Source organism: Vicugna pacos, chromosome 13 (assembly GCF_048564905.1).
Source record: "Vicugna pacos chromosome 13, VicPac4, whole genome shotgun sequence".
Taxonomy (NCBI): Eukaryota; Metazoa; Chordata; class Mammalia; order Artiodactyla; family Camelidae; genus Vicugna; species Vicugna pacos.
Genome location: NC_132999.1, coordinates 21,568,427 through 21,593,524, shown reverse-complemented (window position 1 = coordinate 21,593,524; position 25,098 = coordinate 21,568,427). Strand labels below are relative to the sequence as shown.

General features: G+C 39.1%; 1 protein-coding gene across 4 annotated transcripts in view; it reads left to right on the top strand.

The window, feature by feature from the left end:
- The window catches only part of PATJ (PATJ crumbs cell polarity complex component), a 289,824-nt gene that overhangs the window by 239,164 nt on the left and 25,562 nt on the right, over positions 1–25,098 (top strand). For 3 of the 4 annotated variants that reach the window (XM_072974320.1, XM_072974319.1, XM_072974317.1), the window contains 6 exons: positions 11,344–11,427; positions 15,066–15,259; positions 17,481–17,628; positions 18,729–18,815; positions 22,109–22,223; positions 22,945–22,982. In XM_072974320.1, coding sequence (XP_072830421.1) covers positions 11,344–11,427; positions 15,066–15,259; positions 17,481–17,628; positions 18,729–18,815; positions 22,109–22,223; positions 22,945–22,982 — 666 coding nt within the window. The remainder of the gene's footprint in view (positions 1–11,343; positions 11,428–15,065; positions 15,260–17,480; positions 17,629–18,728; positions 18,816–22,108; positions 22,224–22,944; positions 22,983–25,098) is intronic. The other variant, XM_072974318.1, reaches the window with a different exon arrangement.

Sequence of the window (25,098 nt, the reverse complement as noted above, 5' to 3'; positions counted from 1 at the left end):
GTAATGCTGCGGATTCTGTGGCATCAGAATCCCAGATCTTTAACTGTGGGGCGTTGGACAAGCAACTTAACCCTAATTAAATCTGCTTCTTCCTCTGGAAAATAGTAGTGATGACCCAATCTACCTCTTAAGGTTGGTATGGAGATAAAAAAATATAAAAGACTTTCCTAGTGCCTGTCTATACTGAGCTCAGTTATTATTAATTATTATTAAACGTTCAGCTTAAAGTCGATCCTTTGCTCCCTTCATCTGTGTGTCTTTAGTATGTTCCCTGCACATTGAGAAACATAATTTTGTTTCTAGATAAGTAGCAATTTGTTTTTCAGCATCAACTTTTGAAAAGTGATTCAGGTACTGTTCTTAATATGTAATTAACAAGCATGATCTCATTTAATCCTCACAACAATCCTACAGGAGAAATAGTAACATTATCCCCATTTTATGGATGAGGAAACTGAGACACAGATTATTTATGTAACTTCTCCAAGGACCTAATACTAGCAGTTGGTCCAGTTGGGGTTTAATCTGACTCAAAAGCCACACTCTTTGGGCCCCTTTTCCAGCACTACCACTATCTGTAAAAGGGAATTATCCCACCAGACCCTGAGCTCCTTGAGAACAGGTGTGTTTTATGTTGTGTCTTTAGTACCCCCATATAGCGCCTTGCACACTTAGAAATATGACTCTTCCCAGCCTCACTGCGCTCACACTGAATTCTAGCCATGCCGGCCTCATTCAGTTCCTTTAATGAGTCTTGTTCCCACCTGATGCAAGGCTTTTGCACATGCTGTTAGAGCTGTCTGGAGTACTTCTCAGTTCAGTTTTAAGTATAACCAGAGTATTCTTTTCATTTCTGGGCATGATTACGTGGTTGACAACAACATTGTTGTAACCACAGTAATCTGAGTAAGAATTGAACAGACTAGAAAAGGGAAGACCAGAAAGGACAATGATGACTTTCTGCAAACATGTAAGGTAACCTCCTTGTGGATGAAGGATGAGAACAATTCAGGTGCTCCTAAGGGGCTCAGTGAAAAACAGGTTTCACATTATTATGAGAAAGGACTTTCTGAACATCAGCTGACCAAAGATGGAGTGAACTGCCTGGGGATAGTGAATGCCCCATCTCAGGAAATGTTTTGACAAAGGTAGGCAGCCACTCTGCAAGAATATTACTATTATTAGATTTAGTTTTATAATCGAGGGGGAACATTTGCAACTCTCTTTTTCAAAACGATTATGGTGTAAGCAACTTCATTCCCCTCTCCTTTGCAATCCTATCTCATAAATTTCTTTAAACTTCAAAGTCCTGAGTTTTTTAAACTAGACAGTAAGGCATAATTATTATTCTGTTGTTTTGTTTTATGGAAGCTAGTAATTGTTACCACTTTTGGAAAGGGAAGTTTGTAAATGTAAGTCCTAGTTGCTATACTGGTATTCTTCTGGGTCTGGAGATAAGCCTTGTCTCTTTGCAAGAGGGAAACAGGTAGACTGGGGTATTTGTTCTGTCTTTATATTCTTGGTACCAGCTCATTGTGAGTGAGGTCAGTGGACTCCAGGATTGTAAGATTTAGGTATTCTTAGTATTAACAAGGCCTGGAATGTCAGATTCAGAATCTTGTCATTTCTCTCCAAGTTGCACACCGGTATTTTTTTCACCGCCTGATTTACTACTAATTTAATTCATTGTTATTAAACAGAAGTTCTGTAGGGGAGGTGCGTTAGCAAAAAGCATCAAGGTCGAAGGACTCTCCCATCTGGGCACTTTGTGGCGAAGTTCATCCATCTAGAAGCTGAAGTGAAGAACATCTGCCCTGCAGCCATATCCGTAGGTCAGACTCTGAAGTGAGCTGACCTAACACTTCACCACGTTGGGAGCTATTGTTTAGCTGTCACTGCTTCCAATCGCTTAACTGCAGGACTGTAGCAGGTTAAAACACTAGATATGTTTTAAAGCAAGCAGAGGAGAAAGCTTTTTACATCTGAGTAAGTGTTTTATTTTGCTATTCCCCTTCGAATGAACTTTGCACAGTCTGTTTCATGAGGAGTGGTTTGCTTTGGCGTGGAATCCCCCAAGGCCAGGTTCCTTTTATTGTTATTGCTTAAGTCATATATTTTTATACAAAACACCTTATTACCTTAGTTTTATTTTGAATCAAACCACAGCTTACCAAAAGTCTATGAGTCACACTGAAAGAATGTTAACGAATAGTGCCTCTGAATTTCCAGATTTGGGCATTTCTGATCTTAAAGAATACGACTGTAAGCAAAAATATTATGCAAGCTGAGTAAAATTTAGATAAATAAGGACCAGATGGAACTATAGGGACTTATAAAATATAATACAAATATTATCCCATTTCCTGAAAATAAACCTATATTTCAGTATGAAAAATTGTATTTATATTGATGAGGATCAACTTTTTGTTAAATCAGACTTGGCAAGGGATCTCCATTTTAAGTAAATATAAAACAGTTTCTGAACTTGAGAAGGGAAAGCTTTTCAAAGTCTTAAAAGGTGAAACATTTTTATATATTCGTAGCAGTTCTTATAGTAGCTGTTTTATTGGTGTGATTTTCATTCCACTTTTTGGTTACCTGTAAATAGTGTGCAAGAATCTGCAATCTCTGAGTTTGAGTTTTAGGACAGCTTACATAATCCTCTGCTTTAAAACACACACCCCCACACACACACATACAGACTGGTGTCATTACTTTCTGTGTAACTGATCATTTAATCCTTACTTTTATGTCAAAAGAGCTTCTGTATCTATTGCTATCTTAATGCCTACTTATGGTGTCTATAGTTTATTACCTGAGATATTTCAATATTCCAAAATAATAGGTACTGAACATTGTGATCCGTTTTCTTTCTCTTTGAAGGGCTTGGTATGTGCAAATCTTCATACACTCCTTCAAGCATATTAGAATAGATGAATAGACTGAGATTACAATATATAGACTCTTTGTTCCTTTTTTAGCAGATTTTATGGGGATTAACTAAAGTCTTGACTGTGTTCTGAGATTCTTAGAAAATTGGTGTAGTAAACACTATTTGTGAGCAGAGTATCCACATTTTTAAAAGTATGATTCCAAGTGTGGTAGATAGTTCCTTTGATTCTTGCTGACTTCCCTTATGTAACTATAGCCCTTCAGGTTTTCTCAAAAACTGCTGGGAACAAGCGAATCAAGCAACTCGAGATTTTTCACCACTCTGCTCATGTCCACAAATGATCATGAATGCACCAAGAGCATTGATTTGGGAGAGCAGGCAAATTTGCAAATACAGAAGCCACAAACAATGTTTGAGTACTTAATTGAAACAGAAAAATCAAAATATCTAGGAACCAGACTCTTGTAGTCTGCTTTACATCTTGTTGGCATTCAGATGGTCCATTGGACTTAGCCCTGAGCAGTCCATGGCTTGAGAAAAAATAACCTAAAATATCCTTGTTGCATAATCTTTCTTGAAAAGAAGGAGTCAGTTATATTCCAGGATCATCTTTATAACATGAAAATTAAATTTAAAAAAAGGACCAAGACCAGTGTCATTCATCCTTAGAGTCAAGAATTTTGACCACTCTGACATATACGTATTCCTCCCCTCGTGTACCGGATGTGCCGCTTAAACCTTACATATAACGCATTGGGAGCCCTCATTTGACGTCATTTAACGTCTGTTTGGCTGGTACTTTGACATCACATGCATAATCTTGTTTCATCCTCAAACTCTAACAGGTAGGGTTATTCTATTTCACAGAGACAGAAATACTGGTTCAGAGAGGTTAATTAACTGAGCAGAAATATCACAAAGCTATGAGAAGTGGCAGAGGTAAAATCTGAACACAGGTTTATGTGACCATAGCCAATACTCTTCCCACCATCCACTGTGCCTTCCATTGTTTGTAGGCTGGAAAATTCCTCTGGTAGACGTGATAGAGTCTGAAGTAGATTAAAATTGACCATAAATTGTGTGCAGCTCTTTTCAGATTCCTTGAATTTGAGCCTTCCCATACTTGCTTTGACCAATAGTGGTGAAAGTGGCATGGTGTGGCTTCCAAGCCTTGGCTTCTAGAGGCCTTGCAGCTTATCTCTTGTCCTCTTGAAATACTGCCACCTTGCGAACAAGCCTAGACTGGCCTCCTGAAGGATGACACACCGTATGGAGAGAGCGCTGGGAAGCGGAGGGACCCTGCCATCCCAGCTGAGGCCCCAGCCAGCATAACTGCCAACTCAGTTGACAAAATGCAGAGTAGAAGAACTGCCCGGCCGAGCCCAGCCCGAGGTGCCACCCTACAAAATTACGAACAAACCAGTGGTTAGTTTGGGGTTTGCACCACTAAATTTTGCAGCAAAGATAACGAATACGGTCTGACCCAGCCCCCATAGCTTTCTGATCTCTCTCAGCCTATGCGAGGTTGGATTCTTCTGGTCTGCCGTTTAGAAGGCGGTCTTAGTCCTAGGCAGAACCTAAGCTTCTGTGTACAACAGAGGCTTTCTCTCTCTTGCTCTGCACATTATATGGGTTCATAGAGGTCTGAAGTTTTAGAGCTAGAATGACTTTAGAAGTCATGTCGTTCAGCTCTGTGCTTTACTGATGATAAGTGTCACGAACAAAGTGGTCGGGCTACCTACAGAGCCGTCAGAAAATTTAAGTCCTCTCACTCGCTGTCCTGGGTCCTTCTTGCACACTCTATTACCTCTTTTTTTTTTTTAATCACTTTTTGCATCAAAGTGCGAATCACATTTTAATTAAAACATAATAGGGAAGCTCACTTTTTAAAGAATATGGTCACAAAGGATTTGGGATAGAAAAGAATCATGTTCTAAGACACACCTCCCTTTATTTATATAAATACAGTTTGGAGCCTGTCAGTTTTGCTCAAAGTGAGACATACTTTAACAGTTTTAACTCACACTTTCTTTTTAAACTCCCTAATGGGAATAGACATCACAGATCAGTAACTTAATACATCTACATATGTTTTTAGTGTATAGTTGAATGTAGTTTTGGTTTGCACATTTTGCCACCCCCACTGCATTATCACCTCTTATTAGTTTGGCCTTCCTGCTAAGAAAATAGTCCACTGTATAGAAGACATGTTTGTATGATTTCTGAACACTGACAGCCACAGAGAGGAACTTTATTAAGTGATATTTAAAAGTAGCATTACTCCTCTGAGGCTGCAGATCTGAACCATGGTTTCTTCCAGAGAGGGGAAAGATGTCTGTTTTTATGTAATGTTTTTAATACTTCTTTTTGTCTTCATGGGTCTTTCTTGTTAGGAGCAATTTTCTTTTCCCTGTAAAGCAGGGAAAAAAGACATAACACTGTTTTTGGATCATTGGTAAAGAAGTTTTCCACCTAAATGTGAACTTTAATATGAAACTTTTCCGTGGTTAAAATATCCCTTAGGAGTGGATATGGGAGCCTTTATGACTATGGCAAAGACTGGATTTAATTCCAGAGTGATCCAAATTAAGTAAAATGTGCCTTAAAGCAGTAAAATTAAGCACTCTCTCTCTCTCTCTCTCTCTCTATATATATATATATAGTCCTTTGTAGTGTCTATCATATAATTATTTTATCAGTGTTTCATCCTAAAATGCTTGTTAAAATAATCCACTGAATGTCTAGAAATGAAAATATAAAATCTAATTCTGTGGAAATAGTTCACCCATGCAAGGACACTTACTGGTATCCCTCAGTCCCCAGGAGACCCTTAGTTAATTTTTCTAACACATGGCTGCTTTAAGTGTTATGGGCCTATTGTGACAACAGTAAAATTTCCTTTTGCTGAATGATTGGTGTGTTTATGAGTTACTTTTTCCACTTGTTGGCAGTCTGAACAGTAAAGAAAATAGTGATTGATGGGCTGAAGTGTCTGATGACTTTGACTCTGAGGATACATTACTGTGTGTTAGGAAATCCTTTCCCAGTAATTCAGAGTTTAAATCCCCCTGGAGGTGTTTGTGATTTTTGTGGGGCTCAGTGATAATTAAGTCCCTCATACTTGGCTTTTTAAAATTGCTCTCTGAGCTAAAGTAATTCTTCTGGAAATTCAGATGGATTTAATATCCATGTGTGATGGGTCTTCTGGTTGTTTATCACTCTTACCATCAGAAACTTGCTTAGGTTAAGGTAAGATTATGATATACTAAGCTTGCCAGCCTTCTGTTTCTGGATCATTTGATGCCTTTTTCTATCTCCAGCCAATTTCTTAATAATCATTCAGCAAACCTTTATTGAGTACCTGCTCTGGGCTTGGCACCAAGATGCAAAGAGGAGTTGGGAAAAGCCTCTGTCTGGAAGGGTTCCACTGAGAGTAGGAGATGGCACAGAACCTTGACTCATAAGCAAGCTATCATGATACTATGAATTCAATGGTACTAAGAGATATTGCACTGACCCACAGGACAGGTTGGTCAACTTTACAGGGAAGAGAGTCAAAGAAGGTTTCATAGAAGAGGTGACACTTGGCTGGTTCCAGTGGAATTTCATAAAAGAACGGAGGTAGCAGATGAAAGAAGGCATGAACTTCAAGCATTCGGTGCCTCCGTGCTTTTCAAATATAGATATGTAGATTATCTCTGTAAAAATACACAAAACAACTTAATCCTGTTTATTTCTAATTAGGGAAACTGGGTGAAGAAGAGGTGCTGGAGAGAAAATTCTCAATATATACTGTTCTGAGTCTAGTGCCTTGTGCCTGTATTTTAAAATAAATACTCTTTTAGGAAATAAAACATTTAGACAGTGGTTCCTTAAACAATATGATGAATTCCCTAGCCAGCTACTACTTCCTGCTATGTTTTTTTTTTAATGTTATCCCTGGTTGTGGAATAAAGGAATTTTTTTCAATTTAAACATGTTTCAGATATAGACTGCTGAGGGAGAAGTTTTTAAGCAGATTTTTCTACATCTCTGAAATCCTGCCTGACCCTTCTGATTGGGAAAAACCCAATGTTTTGAGAGACTCTCCAACTCACTGATCAACTTCTTCTCTGGCTCTCGAGTTGGAAAGCCAAATGAGTCATTTAGAGTATCCCGGATGAAATTGTTGGTCTTATCTCGGGCAATATGTAAATAGACCACCTGACTTAAATTCCTGTTGTCCCAGTGAGAGTCACACAACTATGAGGAGGAAATTAGTTTTTCATTATATGTCAGTCTTGGTCATCTATGAATGATTCTCAAGCCTGCCATTAATTAGGAGAGGTTAGTTTGTTTTCTTGGATTGAACTCTTTTTATTTTAGACATTGATTTATCACTTATATATATAATGTTCTATATCTGCTCCTGCAGAAAAAAAATCATTCAGTGAGTAATATGGGTACACAGAAACAAGACTGAAGAGATGAAAGGAAGGAAGGCGACAAGAATAACAAGTGGGATGAAGAAAGACTTCATGTCAGGGTGGGGAGAGGGCCCACCCAGCATGCTTTGCGCAGTGCAGACCACGAATCAGGTGCCAGCACCAGCAAATGGGACCCATGGGTCTCACCCACCTCATCAAGCCACAGGCATCAATTTCCACTTCCACCGTCGTCTTTTTGTTCACTGTCTATAAAATGATCAGCTCGTTCCCTCAAGGTTTTTGCTGTGGAGTTGAGGAGACAATATTTCAACAGAATTGATGCTGTATGGGAAATCCCAAGTTCATTTTTATACAAGTGCAAAATAAAATATTCGAAGCAGATGAGAAGCTTGCAGTGGTGATAGGAACGCAGGCTTTGGGGCGAAACAGTCTCGGGCTGGAATTTCATCTTTCCTACTGAGAAGCTGCAAAGACTTGGTCATGTCTGACCCTGCTGAGCCTCCGTTTCCCCAACTGTACATGACACTAGTAATATTGAACATGCTTAGTTGTTACGAGGATTAAATGGCACAGACGGGAAGTATGTGGCCTCTTTGGCACACAGATGCTAAATAAGTGAGCTGCCTTACTATGTGCTGGCATTGTACATAAAGCATTATGTATCCATATTATTGTTAAAACCGTATAACAATGAGGAAGCTGAGAGGTTAACAGTCTTCCATGGTCACAAGGAGTGGGGCCCGATTTGGACTGAGAGGTCTGACTCCAGAGGCCTAGCTCATAATCCTTTGTCTCTACAGCCTCTCCTCAGTGCAAGCCAACAAACCCCCACGGGGAAAGGATTAATAGACTGCTTCTGGAAGAGACGAGTTTTAGAAGTCCTTGGTACTGGTAGACAGAGTCACTGAGGTATTATCTAGGGTAGATTATTATTTAAATGTGCAAAGACACAAAGGGGGGCAGCTGGTGAGGGAGATGGCACTCAGAACTGTGCCAACAAGCAGTTTTGCTTGAATACCTCAAGAGCATTAAAATTAGGAGGACGCAAAGCCACAAAGAATTTTTTTTTTATTTTTTAAAAGGACAGAGAAGATCCCTTTATCCCCCCCCCTTTTTTTTTTGGTGGTGGTGGGAGGTAATTAGGTTTATTTATTTTTTTATATGGAGGTACTGTGGATTGAACCAAGAACCTTGTACATATTAAGCACGCCCTTTACCCTTGAGCTATACCCTCCCTGCAAGAAAGAAGTAAAATTTTAATGTAGCCTTGCCAAACAGATGCCTAAAATATCCCAATCCAATATCTATTTTACTATTCTGTTATAAACTATGTAAGTTTTGAAAAAATAAATCCCTTTTTTTCCCAATTCATTAGCCTGCATTTCTAATTTAGCTCTTGACCCCTATCTCTCACCCCTCTCACTCCCAGCTAATGCAACTGTCCAGAACCACCGCTGCTTTAGAACACTTTTTTTCACACAAGGGCACATGGTAAGAAATGTGACCTTCTTCTATTGACAGGTCAAGGTGTCTCATTTTCTTGTATTTTCACTGATGACTTTAAGAGAAATCACAGCAGTAGTCAAATTAAAAAAAGAAAGAAAGAAATGGAGTTTTCCATGCAGAAAGACTCATGGACCAAAAGCAGACCATTGGCACTGAGTTCAGCATTCATTTGAGGCTATTAATGGTATATTTATTTTATGTATGGTAGTTCATTTAGAGCCCAGAAAGTTGCTAAGAGTTTTGGATTCAGCCTGCTTTTATTGAATAAAAACTCCAACGGGTCTTTTTCTTCCCTTTGAGTATGAACGAAGAGAAATTTCCCATTTGACTTTTGTAATGTTCCAAGATCAAAGGAGTTTATGCTGAAAATTAGCTCTGTGAAAGACTTGTATAGAATGAATGCTATCTGATTCTCCCAAATCCAGTGAAAATGGGGTGTTTGGCCCACCAGACTTTGAAAACCAGCCTCACACAGGGTGTAACCAGGAGCTCGCATTCCTTTCTCCCTGCACTGCCTTTGTAAAAATGGCCCTTAGTGTCATCTTGGCAGTGTTGTTGGGATCACCTAAAGCAGCAATTTCCCTCAAATTCATTCCCCTGAAACAGTTCAGAGAAACACACTCTTGGCAGTAGAAATGCTCCCTGTGGCTGGAAATTTCATAAGTCAGAGTTAAAACAAAGAATGGTCTAAAATCTATTGCTGGTACAGAATCTGAAATGTAAATTGTCTGGATCAAGGAACCTTTCCTGGCTCTTAGGGGCCTGCCTCTCTAATTGCTATAATAAAGAATGTTTTCAGAACTGTGTGGTGATAAAAGCATTTACCATGATAAAAATACTTGGAATCCAGATGGGTCATCTGTTTAAAAACCTTTGTCTTCTGTTGCTTCTCTACTCCAGCATTTATACAGGGAACATTTTGTTTGTTTCTTTTGTTTTTGAAAAGTAGGTTTGGTTTGGAAATTTTTCCCATTATATTTTTGCAAGAAATATTTCATTTATTTACTTCAAGTCAATTTAATTCTAATTCTGAGGCTCCATGCTTCTGGATGGAGGCGGAATCACGCTCAGTCATTTGGTGGCTCATGAACTCTCAGGGTTCTGGTTCTGTCACAAAGCTTTCTGACACTCTTAGGACCCTGTGGTCACTGCCATCAGTCCATCAAGCCCATACTTACACAAGCCTACATGACATCTTCACATCCAGAATTCCTGCTGCTTCCAAGCCCCGATGCTTGGGACTCAGGACTTCGTTAAAAGTGAGATCCATTATGCGTGGAGTCTGCTGCGCTCGACCATTGTCTGCAGGGTCTTACAGCCTGTGTGTGGGCTGGAGGGGCGGGCAATGGGAGGCCACTGGGCAGTGCAGGGCTCAGATCCTCACTTCTCAGGGGACCCACAAGTCTCTGTTTCTAGTCACCATTCAGAAGCGCTTTTCCTCTCCCAGCAGCCCTCCAAGTCACCTACCACCTCCATTAACATCTTCTCAGTGCCTTTCAGAACCAGTGACTTCTGGTTGCTTCAAGTTTTCAGCACCACAAAAATCCCTGAGTCAAGGACTTCCAAAGCTTAACTCCTTGCTCAACGTGAGGGAGAAAAGGGGAAAAATTGTATGAACATATGCAGTCAAATGTTTGTAAAGTAGTCTCACCAAAACATATAAATAAATGGGTGTATAGACATAAATTGTCTGGAGGGATCCTCAGGACACTGTTGGCAGTGGCTGCCTCTGGGGAGTGGGACTGAGGGCTGGGCCCCAGAGCCAGTCCCTTTCTGTGGTTTACTATACCCTTTACACTGGTACATGTTATTTTTATGTTAACAAAAAATTTAAGGTTATTAATTTGAAGAAAAACAAATTATTTTCATTCATTAACCATAAATCACTTTCTTCAACCAAACCTTACCTACCTTAAAAATTGTCCCGATTCTGTGCCTCCGAATGCTGAGTTCAGGAGTTAATTTGCCCAAGATTACACAATGGCAGAGTCAGGTTTTGAACCCACAGGTGTCTTACCCTTAGGTCTGTGAATGCCCTTTCACCTACTGCCTGCTTCACCCTCCAGGGCCAGTTCATTCCACTAAGTTCTTGTCTTTCATTGCCTGAGTAATGAGGCCTGACAGACCCCCTTCATCCGGCCACACATCTATGCCAAATCCTTGAATACCAATAAATACCTGAAACCGTGTTTCAAAATACACCATAAAATGTAAATAAGAATGACACATAGTTCACCTCAAGTTTACACACAGCAGCAGGGTGCGGAGTGAACAGTAAAACACGTGGGGGAGGTTTAACTTGAAATATTAGGCGAAAGCCCGAAAAGAATGAAATAATAAACTGAGGAAAAATTAACGATACCTCTGAATGTACCATAGCTGTGCATTTTGTTTAAGTCAAATAAAATATGGCATGATTAGCAAACGGCAAATTATGGGTTGCTGCCTATGGTTTGGTTGTTTGCTTAAGGAAGCATTTATGGTTATTGCAGATTAATAAGGATTTGTTTTTTATAGGACGCTATAGTTATACATGAAGTCTATGAAGAAGGGGCAGCAGCCAGAGATGGAAGACTTTGGGCTGGTGACCAGATATTAGAGGTATATGATTACAAATTCTATTTTATACCAAGAAATATGGTTCCTTTCCTGACCTTGATCCAAAAAGTCAGTTTATCTACTCATTGTCTTCTACTCAACTGTATTTTCACCTATTTTTTTTTGTCAGTTTAACAAAACACATACCTTGCTCTTCTTTTTTTGATGTACATCAAATAACTCATTAGAATCGTGACAGATCACCAACCTAAATTGGCCGTGAAAACTTTTTTCAATTAAAGGGGAAAGTACAACTCGGTTTTATAATCTTAGTATCCAGTGAACTGTATAGTATTGCAGTTTGATTTTTTTTACCTCTTCATTACACTTAACTAAATCCCCTCCTAAAAACACATATGCATAGACACATGCACACTTGATATTTTAAAAGACTTTATTGCAGCTTTAAGTATAATTTTCTTATTCCTAATAAATATTTATGTCAAATGGAGGGCCATGCCCTGGCTCCTTTGTTTCCCGACTGATGAAAATGTAGACTCTTCTCCCTTTAGGTGGTAGATGGTACTTATTAAAAATTGAAATGCTTAACTTGCCTCTTTTGAAAGGACTCTCATTTAGCAAAGGTGTTAAAGCCTTTTGAGCCAAGGCAGGCAGTGTCTGAACTAGGGAACGGGTGAATGGAAAGTCAATGCCAGGCATTCTGGTAGGTGAAACTAAAGAGCTTTTTCAATGGTGTGAAACCTTTAGGCAACATTTATTTCTTTCATTGGATGAATTTAATTGAATAGTTAACATTTTATGGTGGGCATGTGCACTTTGGCTTTGCAACTTTAATATAGCGCATTATGAATGACATCATAGAATTTTATTTTTCCCTTTGGTGGTTCAAGTCTGCCTCCCAAGATGAAACTAGAGATATAATTAAGGGTAGAACATGTAGGCAAGAAGGAGTTAAAGGAGAGGCCAGGCTGACTGCAAATTAAATTCAGGGCAAGTTATAGGCCTTCACTCCGCAGGCCTTTACCGTGCTTCATCGTTGGATTAGGACATATTCCCAGTGCGTTCATTAAGGTGCTAGTGTATGAGGTTAGAAAAATGAGAGAGGCCTCTCTGGGAATTGACTTGACCGCTTTAGCACACAACACCATTTTTTAGTGGTCAGGAGTTTGGTGGGGTATTTTTTTCTCCTAGATTTTCTAATTAACCGGTGCTATTATCATTGGCTTTATGGAGGAATAGATTGAATGTTCAAAACAGCAGAGATTCATACAAGTCTTGATATTTACGTGATTTGTAAGCCCACAGGTTTTTCTGTGATGGTCACTTGGAGCTAAATCTAATACGTGTATTGTCTTGATTGTGGCAGTGGTTTTGCACAGGTATAAATTCACAGTATAAATTGTACACTTTATTTTATAATAGTTCAAGCAGTTTTTTACCTCAGTAAAAGAAAAAATTTTTAATTTATCTATTTGTATTGAATAGACCATCAGTTGCTCATTTCCATAAAGTATACTCATGGATAAGTGAACACTCAGGACAGAGTAGCATGAAGAAAGCAAATTTAAGTACCGGGAGAATTTGAAAGGTCAGCTGAACTATTTCCTGGCATCTGGCTGAATTATATTACCCAGTATGGCTGGATGGTCTACACTTCTTGTTAAGGATGGCCAGACAGGCTCTTCTCTTCCCCCAGACTAGATCTGGTCCCCAAAAGCATATTACATGTTGAGTTAAGAAATGTAGCTCTCGGTTTGGTTAAGGAACATGTTTCCCTTCTAAGCAGCTGTAGACTCCACATTTGAACTGGTTCTCATTGTATCTGTGTGTACAGGTGCATAGTGAGGCACACTCGGCCTGGGGCCTGCAGGCTGCCTCGAGAAGAAGGCAGAGCAGCTTTGATGATACAAATTTTGAGGCCATACCTTTCCAAACAATGGCCTTTCTGCTCGTGAGAGTCCTCTGCCTTGTGCAGGCTAGCCTTCCATGGTTATATACCAACCTCATGTTAAAATTAGGACAAGCCGAATTTTGCTTACAAAGAGAGCCAAATAATTTTTTTAGCGTAGCAAGATATATGAGTCTATGATTAGCTGGAATGTCTTCTTTCTGGTTCTTTTTGAAGAGTCAGTCCCTCCTACCCCTATTCCCATTATCTCCTATTTTTGTGCAAGTGGGAGCAGAAAGAGTAGAGAGCTAATGTCTGGTTTTCCCTGTGAAATAAGATAATGAAGAACTCCTCCCCAGTTTGGTTATTCTTTCCTTCCAAAGCGGCGGCTCCCCCATTTCCCCACATGCCCGTCCTACCCAAGGGATGTGATTTACTCCCATTGACATCTGGGCTTCCTATGGCCCTTCTCAAATAGGGAGCCCCCCTACTCCCACCCCTACCCCTCCACAGTCAATGTTCTAAATAATGCATCTGGTGCTTATGGAGGGCACTTAAGGTAATACAGTACTGCACAATACTCTAGCACACAGCGATATTTCTCTTAAAATCATTGGTGCGTTTGGTGGTATCTCTCAATGAGCAGAGGAGAAAATGAAAACTGTGAACTTGGAAAAGATCACGTTGATTTGAGCAGACATCTCGATGCTGGAATTTAGTATGAATTGCTTTTGTAATATTGGAATTTAATGACAGTGCTTTTAATTAAAAACATAATCGTTAGGGCCTTTTAAGAGGTATTTTAGAGGCTTAGAGAATTCACCTTCAATCCATGGAGGTAACTTTTTTTCAGTAGAGTAGCAGAAGTGGTCTTGTGTGCCATCTATTGGAACACAGGAAAAATAATCAGCTCAGACCACGTTTTCTGAAGACATTGTTTTCCCTTTGTTCTGTGGGTTGACCTCACAAGCAAAGAAAACGCATTTGTGGGCCTGGGTCTAGTCACTTAACCTCCCCATGTCTCAGTTTCCTCATCTGTAAAATGGTAATGATATCTATTTCAGAGAATTAGTGTAAGGATTAAATGAGCAAATACTCATAAAGGGCTAATACACAAGCATTTGTTAAGTAAAAAAACACATAAGTTGACTATGATTTCCATTTAACAGACAAGGAAACAGAGGTTCACGGAGGTTACACGACTTGCCCAAATTCATGTGATTTATCATGAGCAGGGCCGTGGTTTTACTCAGTGCCGTATCCAGTATGGTTTGCTGTCTAACACATGGTCCCGTCTGTGCTCACTCAGACTCAGATTCAAATGAGTGGACTTCAGGGGGTCCTTGACGCTGTCACAAATTCCGATCCCTTATTTCCTTCCAACCTCGCTCTGAAGTAGTTGTGATGTTAGCAATTGAGAGTGAGGCTGTCATATTCAATAATTAAACTGAGTCCAAAGTGCTGACTAAGCACTAATGTTTATTTCCCCTTTGACCTCAATTAAATGAGCCAATTAGTCTCTGTTCTCTTCTCATGTTGAGTCCATAGTAAAGTTCATAGCAACCTAAAACTGCATTATCATGTGCACTAACCCACCCTATGCTTATCTGGGGTGGGAGAGTGTAAAGGTTACGTCCTTTGTATTTGAAGCAGCTATGACTGCTAGTGGCCACTATTTGCGTGCTTAGGGAGCGGCTGGACATTTTTAGAGATTTCTCACTGCTCCAAAGAGCTCCAGCAGGCGGAGAGGCCTCTGCTGTCAGCAGCCTTTCTCAGATGCCCATCGTTCCAGGTTAATGGGATTGACCTGAGGAGCGCCAGCCACGAAGAAGCCATCACAGCCCTGAGGCAGACCCCCCAGAAGGTGCGACTGGTGGTGTACAGAGATGAGGCGCACTACAGGGACGAGGAGAACTTAGAGATTTTCCCTGTGGATCTGCAGAAGAAGGCCGGCCGAGGACTGGGCCTGAGCATCGTTGGGAAACGGTAAAGAAATGCTGTGAAAAGTCAGAATTGATTGGCCTTATTCCTTCAGAGTTTTAGGGACTAACTAATGCCCATAAACCCTGAAAGATAAAGCCTGGTAGTGTAAACTAATGATGTGATTTCTAAAATTAGCATAATTATGAATATTTGAATGAGACAGGTCATGTTTCTAAGCAGGATTTTCAACCAAAAAAAAACTGTCATGTAATGATGGAACACTAAGTTTAATCGACCTAGAACTTTCAGACTTTTATACCCAGGTAGAGTGAAAACAGGGTCAACAAGTTTCTTTCAACTTGGAGTCACTTATGTCTGAGGCTTGCAAGGGTTAATTAAAGCAACCATACCCAAGAAAAAGCTAGTATCAAGAAAGAGATTGATGTATGTACAGTGTTGGGCTGGGGAAATTGCTCTGCTGTGGAGTTCCATGTTGATTTCCTACTCTGTTAACTAAAACAAGTTGAGAAGTTACTGCAATTAGCTGAGTTGACCTACTAGAGAGACAAACATAGATTCTTCATGACCCTAGTTTTCTCTTAAGAAAGACGTCCCCAAAATAATCGCTTGCACCAAAGGTGTAGGTAAATCCTGGTGGCTAGGCTGCTCTTTTGAAATCTATGCTGTTTACCATGTGATAGGAATTGCAGTAATTATTCCAGAATATTAGTAGATTAGAGAAGTAAGTGAGATCTTGAAACTGCAATTCCAGCTTCCATGGTTTACTGGCTTTACGTATCTAGTGTGTATATATTCCAACAGGGCCGCAGGATTTTCAGGTGACTCCCCAGTGTCGCCTTAAATAGTATCAACCATCTTCTTTAGGAAGAATTGAAGTTGGTTTTATGCATATTGTGTCTTGTGCTCTCATAGACCTCTGCTGACTAGCCCAGTGCTTTTTTCCAGCAGTCCAACCTGTTATTAAAATATTGGCTACCATTTTTGAGCTGATTTTGTGCCATGTACTGTGCTATCATGATCTCATTTTTTACTTCAGCACCATAAAACCATCACTTTGGAAATGCATTACAGAACAAAAGAGCCTGGAACTCATATTTCTGAGCAAACAGTGCACATCTGGGTGGAGAGCAACTGACCGAGCCCATGTTGAAGTTTGCTTTCTTGTGACATATACATATGCCTGGAGAAATTCCATTTAGAGTAGTGATTTTTCCTTTAATGTCTTGTAGTGGATTGATGAAATAATCTTTATACAACACCAGTATTTTAGATTGAATTTGTAAGGAACATGTACATTCCTTCATGCAAAAAGTTTCATTGTAAAAACTCAGATGTATAAGCTCTCAAAATTCACAATTCTTTGTCTAGCAATTCAGTGACTAGAAATGTATCCTAACTATGTACACATTCACTACGCATTGTTTGCAATAGCTAATGAATGGAAATAACTTATATGTTTATCAGTAGTTTACTAATAAATGAAATTAAAGAACATTTATAGAATAGTATGCAGCCATAAACAAGCATTGAGGAAGCCCCAAGTGCTAATAAAGTTCAGTTGCCAAGGTGTACTAAGTGAAAAAAGCAAAGTTGAAAAAAACTGGAGAAAAAAAATGTATATATTCATTTACAAACAAATGTTCTATATGCACATGCATTTGCTTGAGTGTACACAGAATATCTTTTGGAGATAACTAAGAAACAGGTACTGTTGTTTACCTCTGAGAAGGCAATTTAGGGACAGGAGACTAGAAGTGAGAGGGAAGCTTTTCAAGATCCGTTCCCTTTTCAACCTCTTGAATTTTTAGACATTTATTTATTCATCAAATAAGAATAATTAAAACCTTATAGTAATAAAGACAGGGAAAGGAAAAGTGACAGAGACTAGAAATAGATCAGATGCTAATAATTGAGCTGATCTCTAAGGAAATAACCTGCACGGCTTAACAGTACTTAACTCTTGCTTTTTAAAGTGAATTTCCATTTCATTTCACTAAAATTGTCCTCTTGCAGGAATTATGCCCTTGGGCCAATGAAAGTGAATATTATAATGGGCAGTATAAATACACATAAACTATTTAAAGTGTGAGCACTCTGAGGTTTATTATTTGGGAAGATAGTGGATATTATTGGATTAGGTGGTTTTGTGGGTCTGTCTTCCAAGTTTTAGGATTTAGTGAATCTATATAGAATATCAGTAATCTCAGATTTAATACAGAAATATTAGGTTATATGTGATTACACTGCTTTATGGTATTCACAGAACTGGAAGTGGAGTGTTTATTTCTGACATCGTGAAAGGTGGAGCTGCAGACCTTGATGGGAGATTGATTCAGGGAGATCAGATCTTGTCTGTGAACGGGGAGGACATGAGAAATGCCTCCCAGGAGACAGTGGCCACTGTCCTCAAGGTGAGTCTCTAGGTGCTTTCTGCATGACGGGTATAACTCAAGTCCAGTGGGAATGGTTCTAATCTGGCTTGTTTGTAAAATGTGTTGAATTTTATGCTGATTTCTAGTTTTTAGTAGAGACCTAATCTCTGATTATTTTAACCAATCAGGAATAGCTCTAAAAGAAAGCTGTTATACTGGCTAACAGGATTGAAGGGAACCTTGTTTGGGAATTTCTAAGCTAGTTTTTCATAGCTGTGAGAATTCCAAGTAACCATAATCATCCTGTGAAACCATTTGATGGGATAGGTTCTCCTGGAGTCACAGAATTTATCCTCCTCCCTCTAAGGCTATATTATCATGAATTCATCCAATCCAGCTTTTATTGCTTGAAGGAACATTAAAGATTGTTGCAGACCAGCTTCTCCATCTCACAATGAAGACTGGGAAAGTAGAATGACAAGCAAAACTGTGCCTGAGGGGTTTTCCTGCCCTGCAAGCTGTCTCTCGCTGAAGCTGTAGAGAGGCTCAGGTTCAAGATTCCCCTCCCAGTGTCTCTGCCACAAGGACCCCTCTCTTGTTAGGAACTGGTTAATAAAAATCCTCATAAATGTCCCTTCAACTGTAACCAAGTATGTCTTATTCTGTTTCCCAAATACTGTAGGTGTGGGAGATTTTGCAAAGATAAATGGATTTTGTTTATTTTTAAATCCTGATTTCCTCAAATAGACAACTCTTAGCTATTACTCAAGAGAAGACTTAGGTTACTTCTGTGTTACCTCTGTGTTTGATTCTTCTGTTCTCCTTGTCACTACTTCTTAATCATTTCAATGCTTCTGAATACTGTCATCAGAAGGGAAAAGAAACAGAAAAGAGGTGAATTGAAACGTAATCCCTTTAATGTGTTTAAAGAAGTCATGAAATTATGAGATGAACACCATGGAGTTGATGCGTTTTTGTTACCTTGCGTGATTTTTTGATTTCTGAATTTCCTTTCTGCCTGTGGCCTTCATCAGCCATTTACAGTTCTGGCCTGCAGACATGAGTGAAGACTCTGCCATGATAATTCAGGTCATAAATGCTACTGTTTCTCACCTATGTTCTTTCCTTGCCTCCCCAAGTGTGCACAGGGGCTTGTGCAGCTAGAGGTTGGAAGACTCCGAGCTGGTTCCTGGACCTCCTCGAGGAAGACATCACAGAATAGTCAGGTTGTTGACGGCTTCCTGTCAGACTGACTCACTCCCTCACCTGTCCGCATTGGGAGAAAGTCCCCCACTTCATAGATGACTGTTGGGCAATAATGTGTAACATGCAGCATAGTCACAACACCAACTTCAGTATACCCTAATGTGTTTGAAATAAAAATGAAAGGTGGGATGGAAATTCATTAATCCCTAGATTGTTCTCTCCGTTATTACCTGCAGATGTTTCTTAGAACCACTTTTCTTTCCCACTATTAGTTCTATATTGCCTAGCCATTGCATGTGCACAGCTGTGTTCATTTTAAAAACAAAAACAAAGAAGCAACATCTGGTGGCAATTTGACCCTCATTAGCACAACATTGTTCTATTCATTCAATTAAATATTGCTATAAAGTTAACTTGTGAATAGCCACTCACATATGCTGAGGGCAATTAATGGTATATTCCTGGGAGAGCAAAGTGTAGGGGTTTCTCCTGTGGGAGGAAGGCCTTGATGGGTGATATTTTGTGGGTTAGCAAACATCTCATGTTTATTTGCAAGGCTGATGTAAGTGCTACTTTTTTTTTTTAAACAAAGTATATTTCACTGTATTTTTTTTTCATTGTAATGGCTAACAAAATCAAGATGGTAGACTGTATGTTAAGTCCTATTTGGTACAAAATGAAACTATAGAAACTTACATGTGACCTCATAGTCCCCTTTGTGGCTTATAGATGGGCCTTTGTTTTGAGGTTAAAAGCACGACTTTTGGTCTCCACCCTAGTTTTCTTAGACCTAAAGCCTCTCCAAGACCTTTGTTTAGAAGACATTCTGATTTCATGGCTAGCACACAGGTGCTTCTGGAATGCTATTAGCTCCCCACTTTGCCTCATTGGTGTCAGAAAATGAGTGAAAAAAATACCATTGTGGAAGTTGGGCACTTTTTTTTTTTTTTTGCATTCCTGGCTTATGTAATGGGCAGCAAATATATGTACTGAGAGACAGTGCTACAGTAAGATGCTAGAAGTGAATGACTGGTGAGGATTCTGACCAGACTTGTATCAAAAATGGGAACTTGAGATGCAAAATGATCGTCTCGGCTTCTTCCTTAATGGAAGAGTCACTTGAGTCTTTTCGCTGAAGCTCCAGTGTACATCAGGGTTAGAATGCAGCGTGAACAACACTACAGATGGAAGTTTTCTTCCTTCAGAGTGTAGGAGGGCAACACAGAAGAGGTCCCATTGGGTCTCACTCCAAAAGGAGTTTGATAGGTTGAAAAGTGGGTGAAAAGAGAGAGGGCATAGCGTATGCAAAGGCACAAGGGTACAAGGAATTCCAGTGTTTTAAGAAAATTCTGAACTGACAGGTGAGGTGGTGGGTTGAGCTGGATTTCTATCCTTGAGGAATGTATACGTGCATCTTAGTGGTTAATAAGTTCACATTCAGGTTAAATACAGACCTAAAAAATTTAGAGGCTCTGTCATTAAATGCCAAAAGCCCACCATCACCATTTATCTGTTATGTAAACGTGAGCTGTCATATTTAGGAAACTGGGAAGAAAGTATCAAATAGTTTTATCTAACCTCTCTGCACAGAAATTTTATTTCAGAGGGTATAATTTAATTCAGCTTTAAGAAAAAGAGTATACGTACTTTATCTTTACTTTGTCCTTAAAATTGTGACCTAGGCGGTTTGAGAGTCTGTACTGATATTTGCTAATGGGAAGAACGTTTGTAGGTAGCTGTGAAAACCAAGTGTCCTCCATCATCATGAGCCGAAGACCAGCCCATGACCCACTCGCAGACATTTTCCCCTCCAAGCCTTTTCAAAGCAGTCAAGACCCTCTAGGGGCACACGTTTTTATTTGAGCAATTATATGATAGGGAGAGAGGTGCCTTCTTTGGACGCATCTCATAACTCTTTGACTTGGCCTAGAGAAAATGGGTTCACTAAGAGAGAGGTTCTAGCTGTGGGGCTACCAAGCCTCTTCTTTTAAAAATACCTTTTCCCACCAACCCGGAAAGAGCATCTCTCCTATGCAGAGGGAAGTGTGTAATGGAAAAACCACGTGAGAAATCATTGCCTCAGAAAACTGAGGGGACACTGCCAGGCAAAGTTCGTATTTCTAAAGGCCTTAAAAAACACATTATTCTGAGATTTTGTTTAGGCAAAAGTTATAATATGCTATACTTTCTCTGTTCTGAGTAGTTATCTATTATAGCATCATTGATTTAAATCATATCCTTTCAAAAATATATAAAAACACTCCTTTAACTATATATATATAAAACCATATATAAAGCTATAAATAGAATATAAAACTATATATAACTATATATATTGATTGTTAAGTGTACTGATGTTTGTAACTTTGAAATGAATTTTAAAAAGACAAATTGATGAATAGATATGTGACAAAGAAAATATAGTAGAATATTAATTGTGGAATGTAGGTGGTTATGTCTACCGTATGATTCAACTTTTCTGTATATTTGAAATTTTTCATATTTAAGGAATGTTAAAATATTGAAGAACTTGCATCATACTAAGGAAATGGATCAAATGATAATTTATCAGGTGATGATTGTGGTCTTAGGTGTACCTTAAAATTTTGAGGCAATAGGCATAACCTTGATAATTTGTTAGAAAAAAATTCTTTATTCATTATTGGTGTCATTGTTTTCTGCATTGGAAATGCACACAATTTTTGTTGAACAGCTGCCAGCCAAACATGACTATGCATTATTTAAATTTATTGAAATAAACATTAAATTTATTTAAGAGGAAGGTAATAGAGTTATAGCAGATTGAGCTGAATTATTACCAACTCTAGGATTCCCAAAACAGCATATTCCCTTGGTATTTGCTGCTTTTCCTTACAATTGAGGGTTCCATTTGATCATATTTCTGTTACTCTAGATTTTATTATACTTATTTTAGCAAAAAAAGATTATGTAATTTGGGAAATGAGATAAATGTTGACTGCAGCCCAAAATGACACACAGTGTCATTATACTGATCATGTGTAAACACTGTGTAACAGCTTAGGAAAATGTTTCTGATGTCATGTGCAGCGCAGAAAGCTGAAATTACTGCAGATTTTCTACCTTGATGATTGAAATCACGTATAATGGATAAATCAGTAGAGCAAATGTTAATTGGGATTGTTTAGGAGGATAAGAGAGTGAGCATATGTGATTTTTGTTTCCTTTTTTGGCCTCTGCAGAACTTTCTATTACACGTCCCTGGTTACTTAGTAAGTAGGAGAGTGGTAGTAAGTGTGAACATGTCTACCTGACTGCCGGGTCTCCTTTTCAGGGGAGTCAGCAGAGCACACACAGCAGCTTTCCTCCTTCCCTTGGTCCTGTCATCACCAGCCTGCAGAACCTGGTCGGCACCAAAAGAGCTTCGGATCCTTCCCAAAAAAACTCAGGTATTACTTGGATGCACCCCCCAGCAAAACCATCTTGTTTTTTAAAATATTAATATTTGGTTTAAAAAAAGATATTTTCACCTTCAATTACGATACTTTTAAGTCTTTGAACATGGCTACATAAACCCCATGCATTATGAATATCCTGTTCTAAAGGAAGTGAAACCATAGAGATTCACTTTAGGAATGTGCCTTTAACAAATCACATGAAAAACAGGAAAGCAGACATCTAAAGTACTTCATAAACTAAAACCATCTCCAAAGAGGAAAATTTTAAATTACAGATCACTTGAGAAAGGTCAGAAGTCCATATACCATTGGGGACGGGACAGGGTAGGGGGTCTTTTTAAGTCTTTCCTTGGGTTAGGTTATCTTTGATTAAGGCAGAAAGATGTGCAGTGAAACACAGATGGCTCACCTTCCAAGGCATTTAATCACCATATTCCAGGCAGCTGCTGCTACTGTCCGTCAGCTTTTGTCAAACCAAATGATTACAGACACATCTATCTCAGACAGAGAGGACTCCTTTAAGATAGAGGCCACATCCCCTGATCGATGGTCACCAGTTTGAATTCTGAGGGAGGGGACAGTGCCTTCTTGCTTCAGTATTCTCTCTTGAAAGACCTAGATGATGATACTGTTTTCATGGGATAATATTATATCCTAAATACATTAACTCTAACTTTTTAAAAAGTTAATTTATTGCCTTTTTATTTTATAGGCACAGATGTGGGACCAAGGACTGTTGAGATAGTCAGGGTAAGCCAGTCGTTTTGCTTTTTATCTGATTTGTGTTGGATTTGCATAATATATACATCTTTCCCTTAACACAGAATGCTGGATTGTTAGTGTGCTCTTTCAAGTTACTGAAGTCGGTATATGGACTATGTAACATAAACAGATGTAGGAAAATACAGCAAAGCACATACATGATCTCTGTGAATTTTTCGGTACGTTGGTTCATTACATTTTGTGCATTGTGCTGCTTTTATAAAACAAAAAAATGGTATTATATTAGACATGCTCTTGTAGCTTGCCATTTTCACTTGAAAGCATGAACTTTTAGCCGTGCCAATAAGTTTTTTTTTGACAGCATATGGCATGATTTTTATTAGTTGCATAATATTCCACCATGTGAATGTGTTGTAATTTTTCTTAACCAGCATCCTCTTTTTAAACAATTAGCATTTTTCTCAACTTTTGCTGTCTTTTATAGAAAAATGTCTTCACATTTTCTTTCCGTCCATATCATGGGTGATTTCCTTAGGATTAATTGTTAGAAATAAAATTGTTGAGTCAAAATCCATGCTTCTTGTTTAAAGGCCTTTATATAAAGTGCTAAGTTGCCCTCCTGAGAAGACTGTGTAAGACCCATTTCAGTTCATAAAGTTGTCAAATCCTGTTTTTCAAACTCCTATGTGATAATCCAGAATATCAAAAAGCATTTTTATTTTGCTCGTTCTTACCATTAAATTTGGGATTCCAGAAGTAGTGAAAAAAATTATGACCTTGTTGCAATCATAGTTCAACTGCAGTAAAGTGATACCCAGTTTAGCTTAGCTCTCTGGACTCAATTATAGTTGTGTTTGAAGACACTCTACCATGTATTAGCTCTCTGACCTTTGGCAAGTTACTTAACCTCAGTTTGCTCATCTGAAGATTGGGGGTGATAACACTTCACAAGGCAGATCTGTTGTGTGGATTAAATGAGGCAATGCATACAGTGTACTTAGCATAGTACCTAGTATATCATGAATGTCCAGGAAGTGGCATCCATTATTATTGGCTACAGCTTTGACTAAATCTGCCATATTTGTTCCTAGTATCTTTCCACCAGAGTGGCAACTCAAATACTCCTCTGACGGGGAACTTAAATGTGCCAACATGTGCGTAATTATGGATAAATTAAGGAAGCATCACAATGTATTTGAACAAAGCCAAATAATTCCATAAATATCTCCTCATTCAAGGATTTATAACATATCATTTTGTTTCCTTAGTCATTTCAGCTGCTTGTTTTTACAGGCTTTTATAAAAAGGCCTGCTCCTACCCACCTTGTTCTCACACACGCAATCCGAGCAGGAACCTCATAATGAAATGTATCTTGCCGTTTTTGCATGCATTGCTTTATTATTGATGCATTCAGAGAATAGAGGCTGGACACAGACACTTTGGAAAACAGGGTATTAAAGATGCTTCTTACATGGTTTTTGTTATCACTTTGTTCTTTTCCCTTTTTCCAACTTTCCTGACATAAAATTGAAGCACACTAAGCTGTGTACATTTTTAAACGATCAGGTGAAACTGCAGAAGCTTTGCAAGCCTGTGGGTCCCTGTACCACAGCCGCTCCACTAACAGTGGTGTCGTGGTTGTCATGTGTTTACATCTACAAAAATTGAAAACCCCGCTAGACAATGGTATCAATTTGGCTTTCAGCTGTTGTGCATATTTGAAAGAACTTAAGAAGAAAGTTGGTCACATTTTGCTGGTTCTTCACATGTTGAGTAACTTGGAAGTTGTTCCTGGCCCTGGTGAATGTTATGCTGTGTAGAGTCTGGAGAGTGTTGGTGTTTACATTTTAGGAGGCAGTCCACCCAGTTAGGCCCAGACTGCAAGTTCTGTCACCTTTTGTGAGTGCTGGTTGAAATCTCAGCTCAGTTCCCGAGCGTGGGTCTGTCCTGCACGTGCGCAGCTTAGAATTGCGCCTGCGCATCCTGGGGGTTCACTCACAGAGGGGGAGGATGCCCTTCTCTGGCTCTCTCTAGGTTTCTTCCTTTATTCTCCAGCCACCAGGGCTGCTTTTCCTGGTTCCTCTGGCCCAAAAGATGGGTGTGAACATCCAAGTTTTAGCAGTTTGCACCACCTTTATGGCT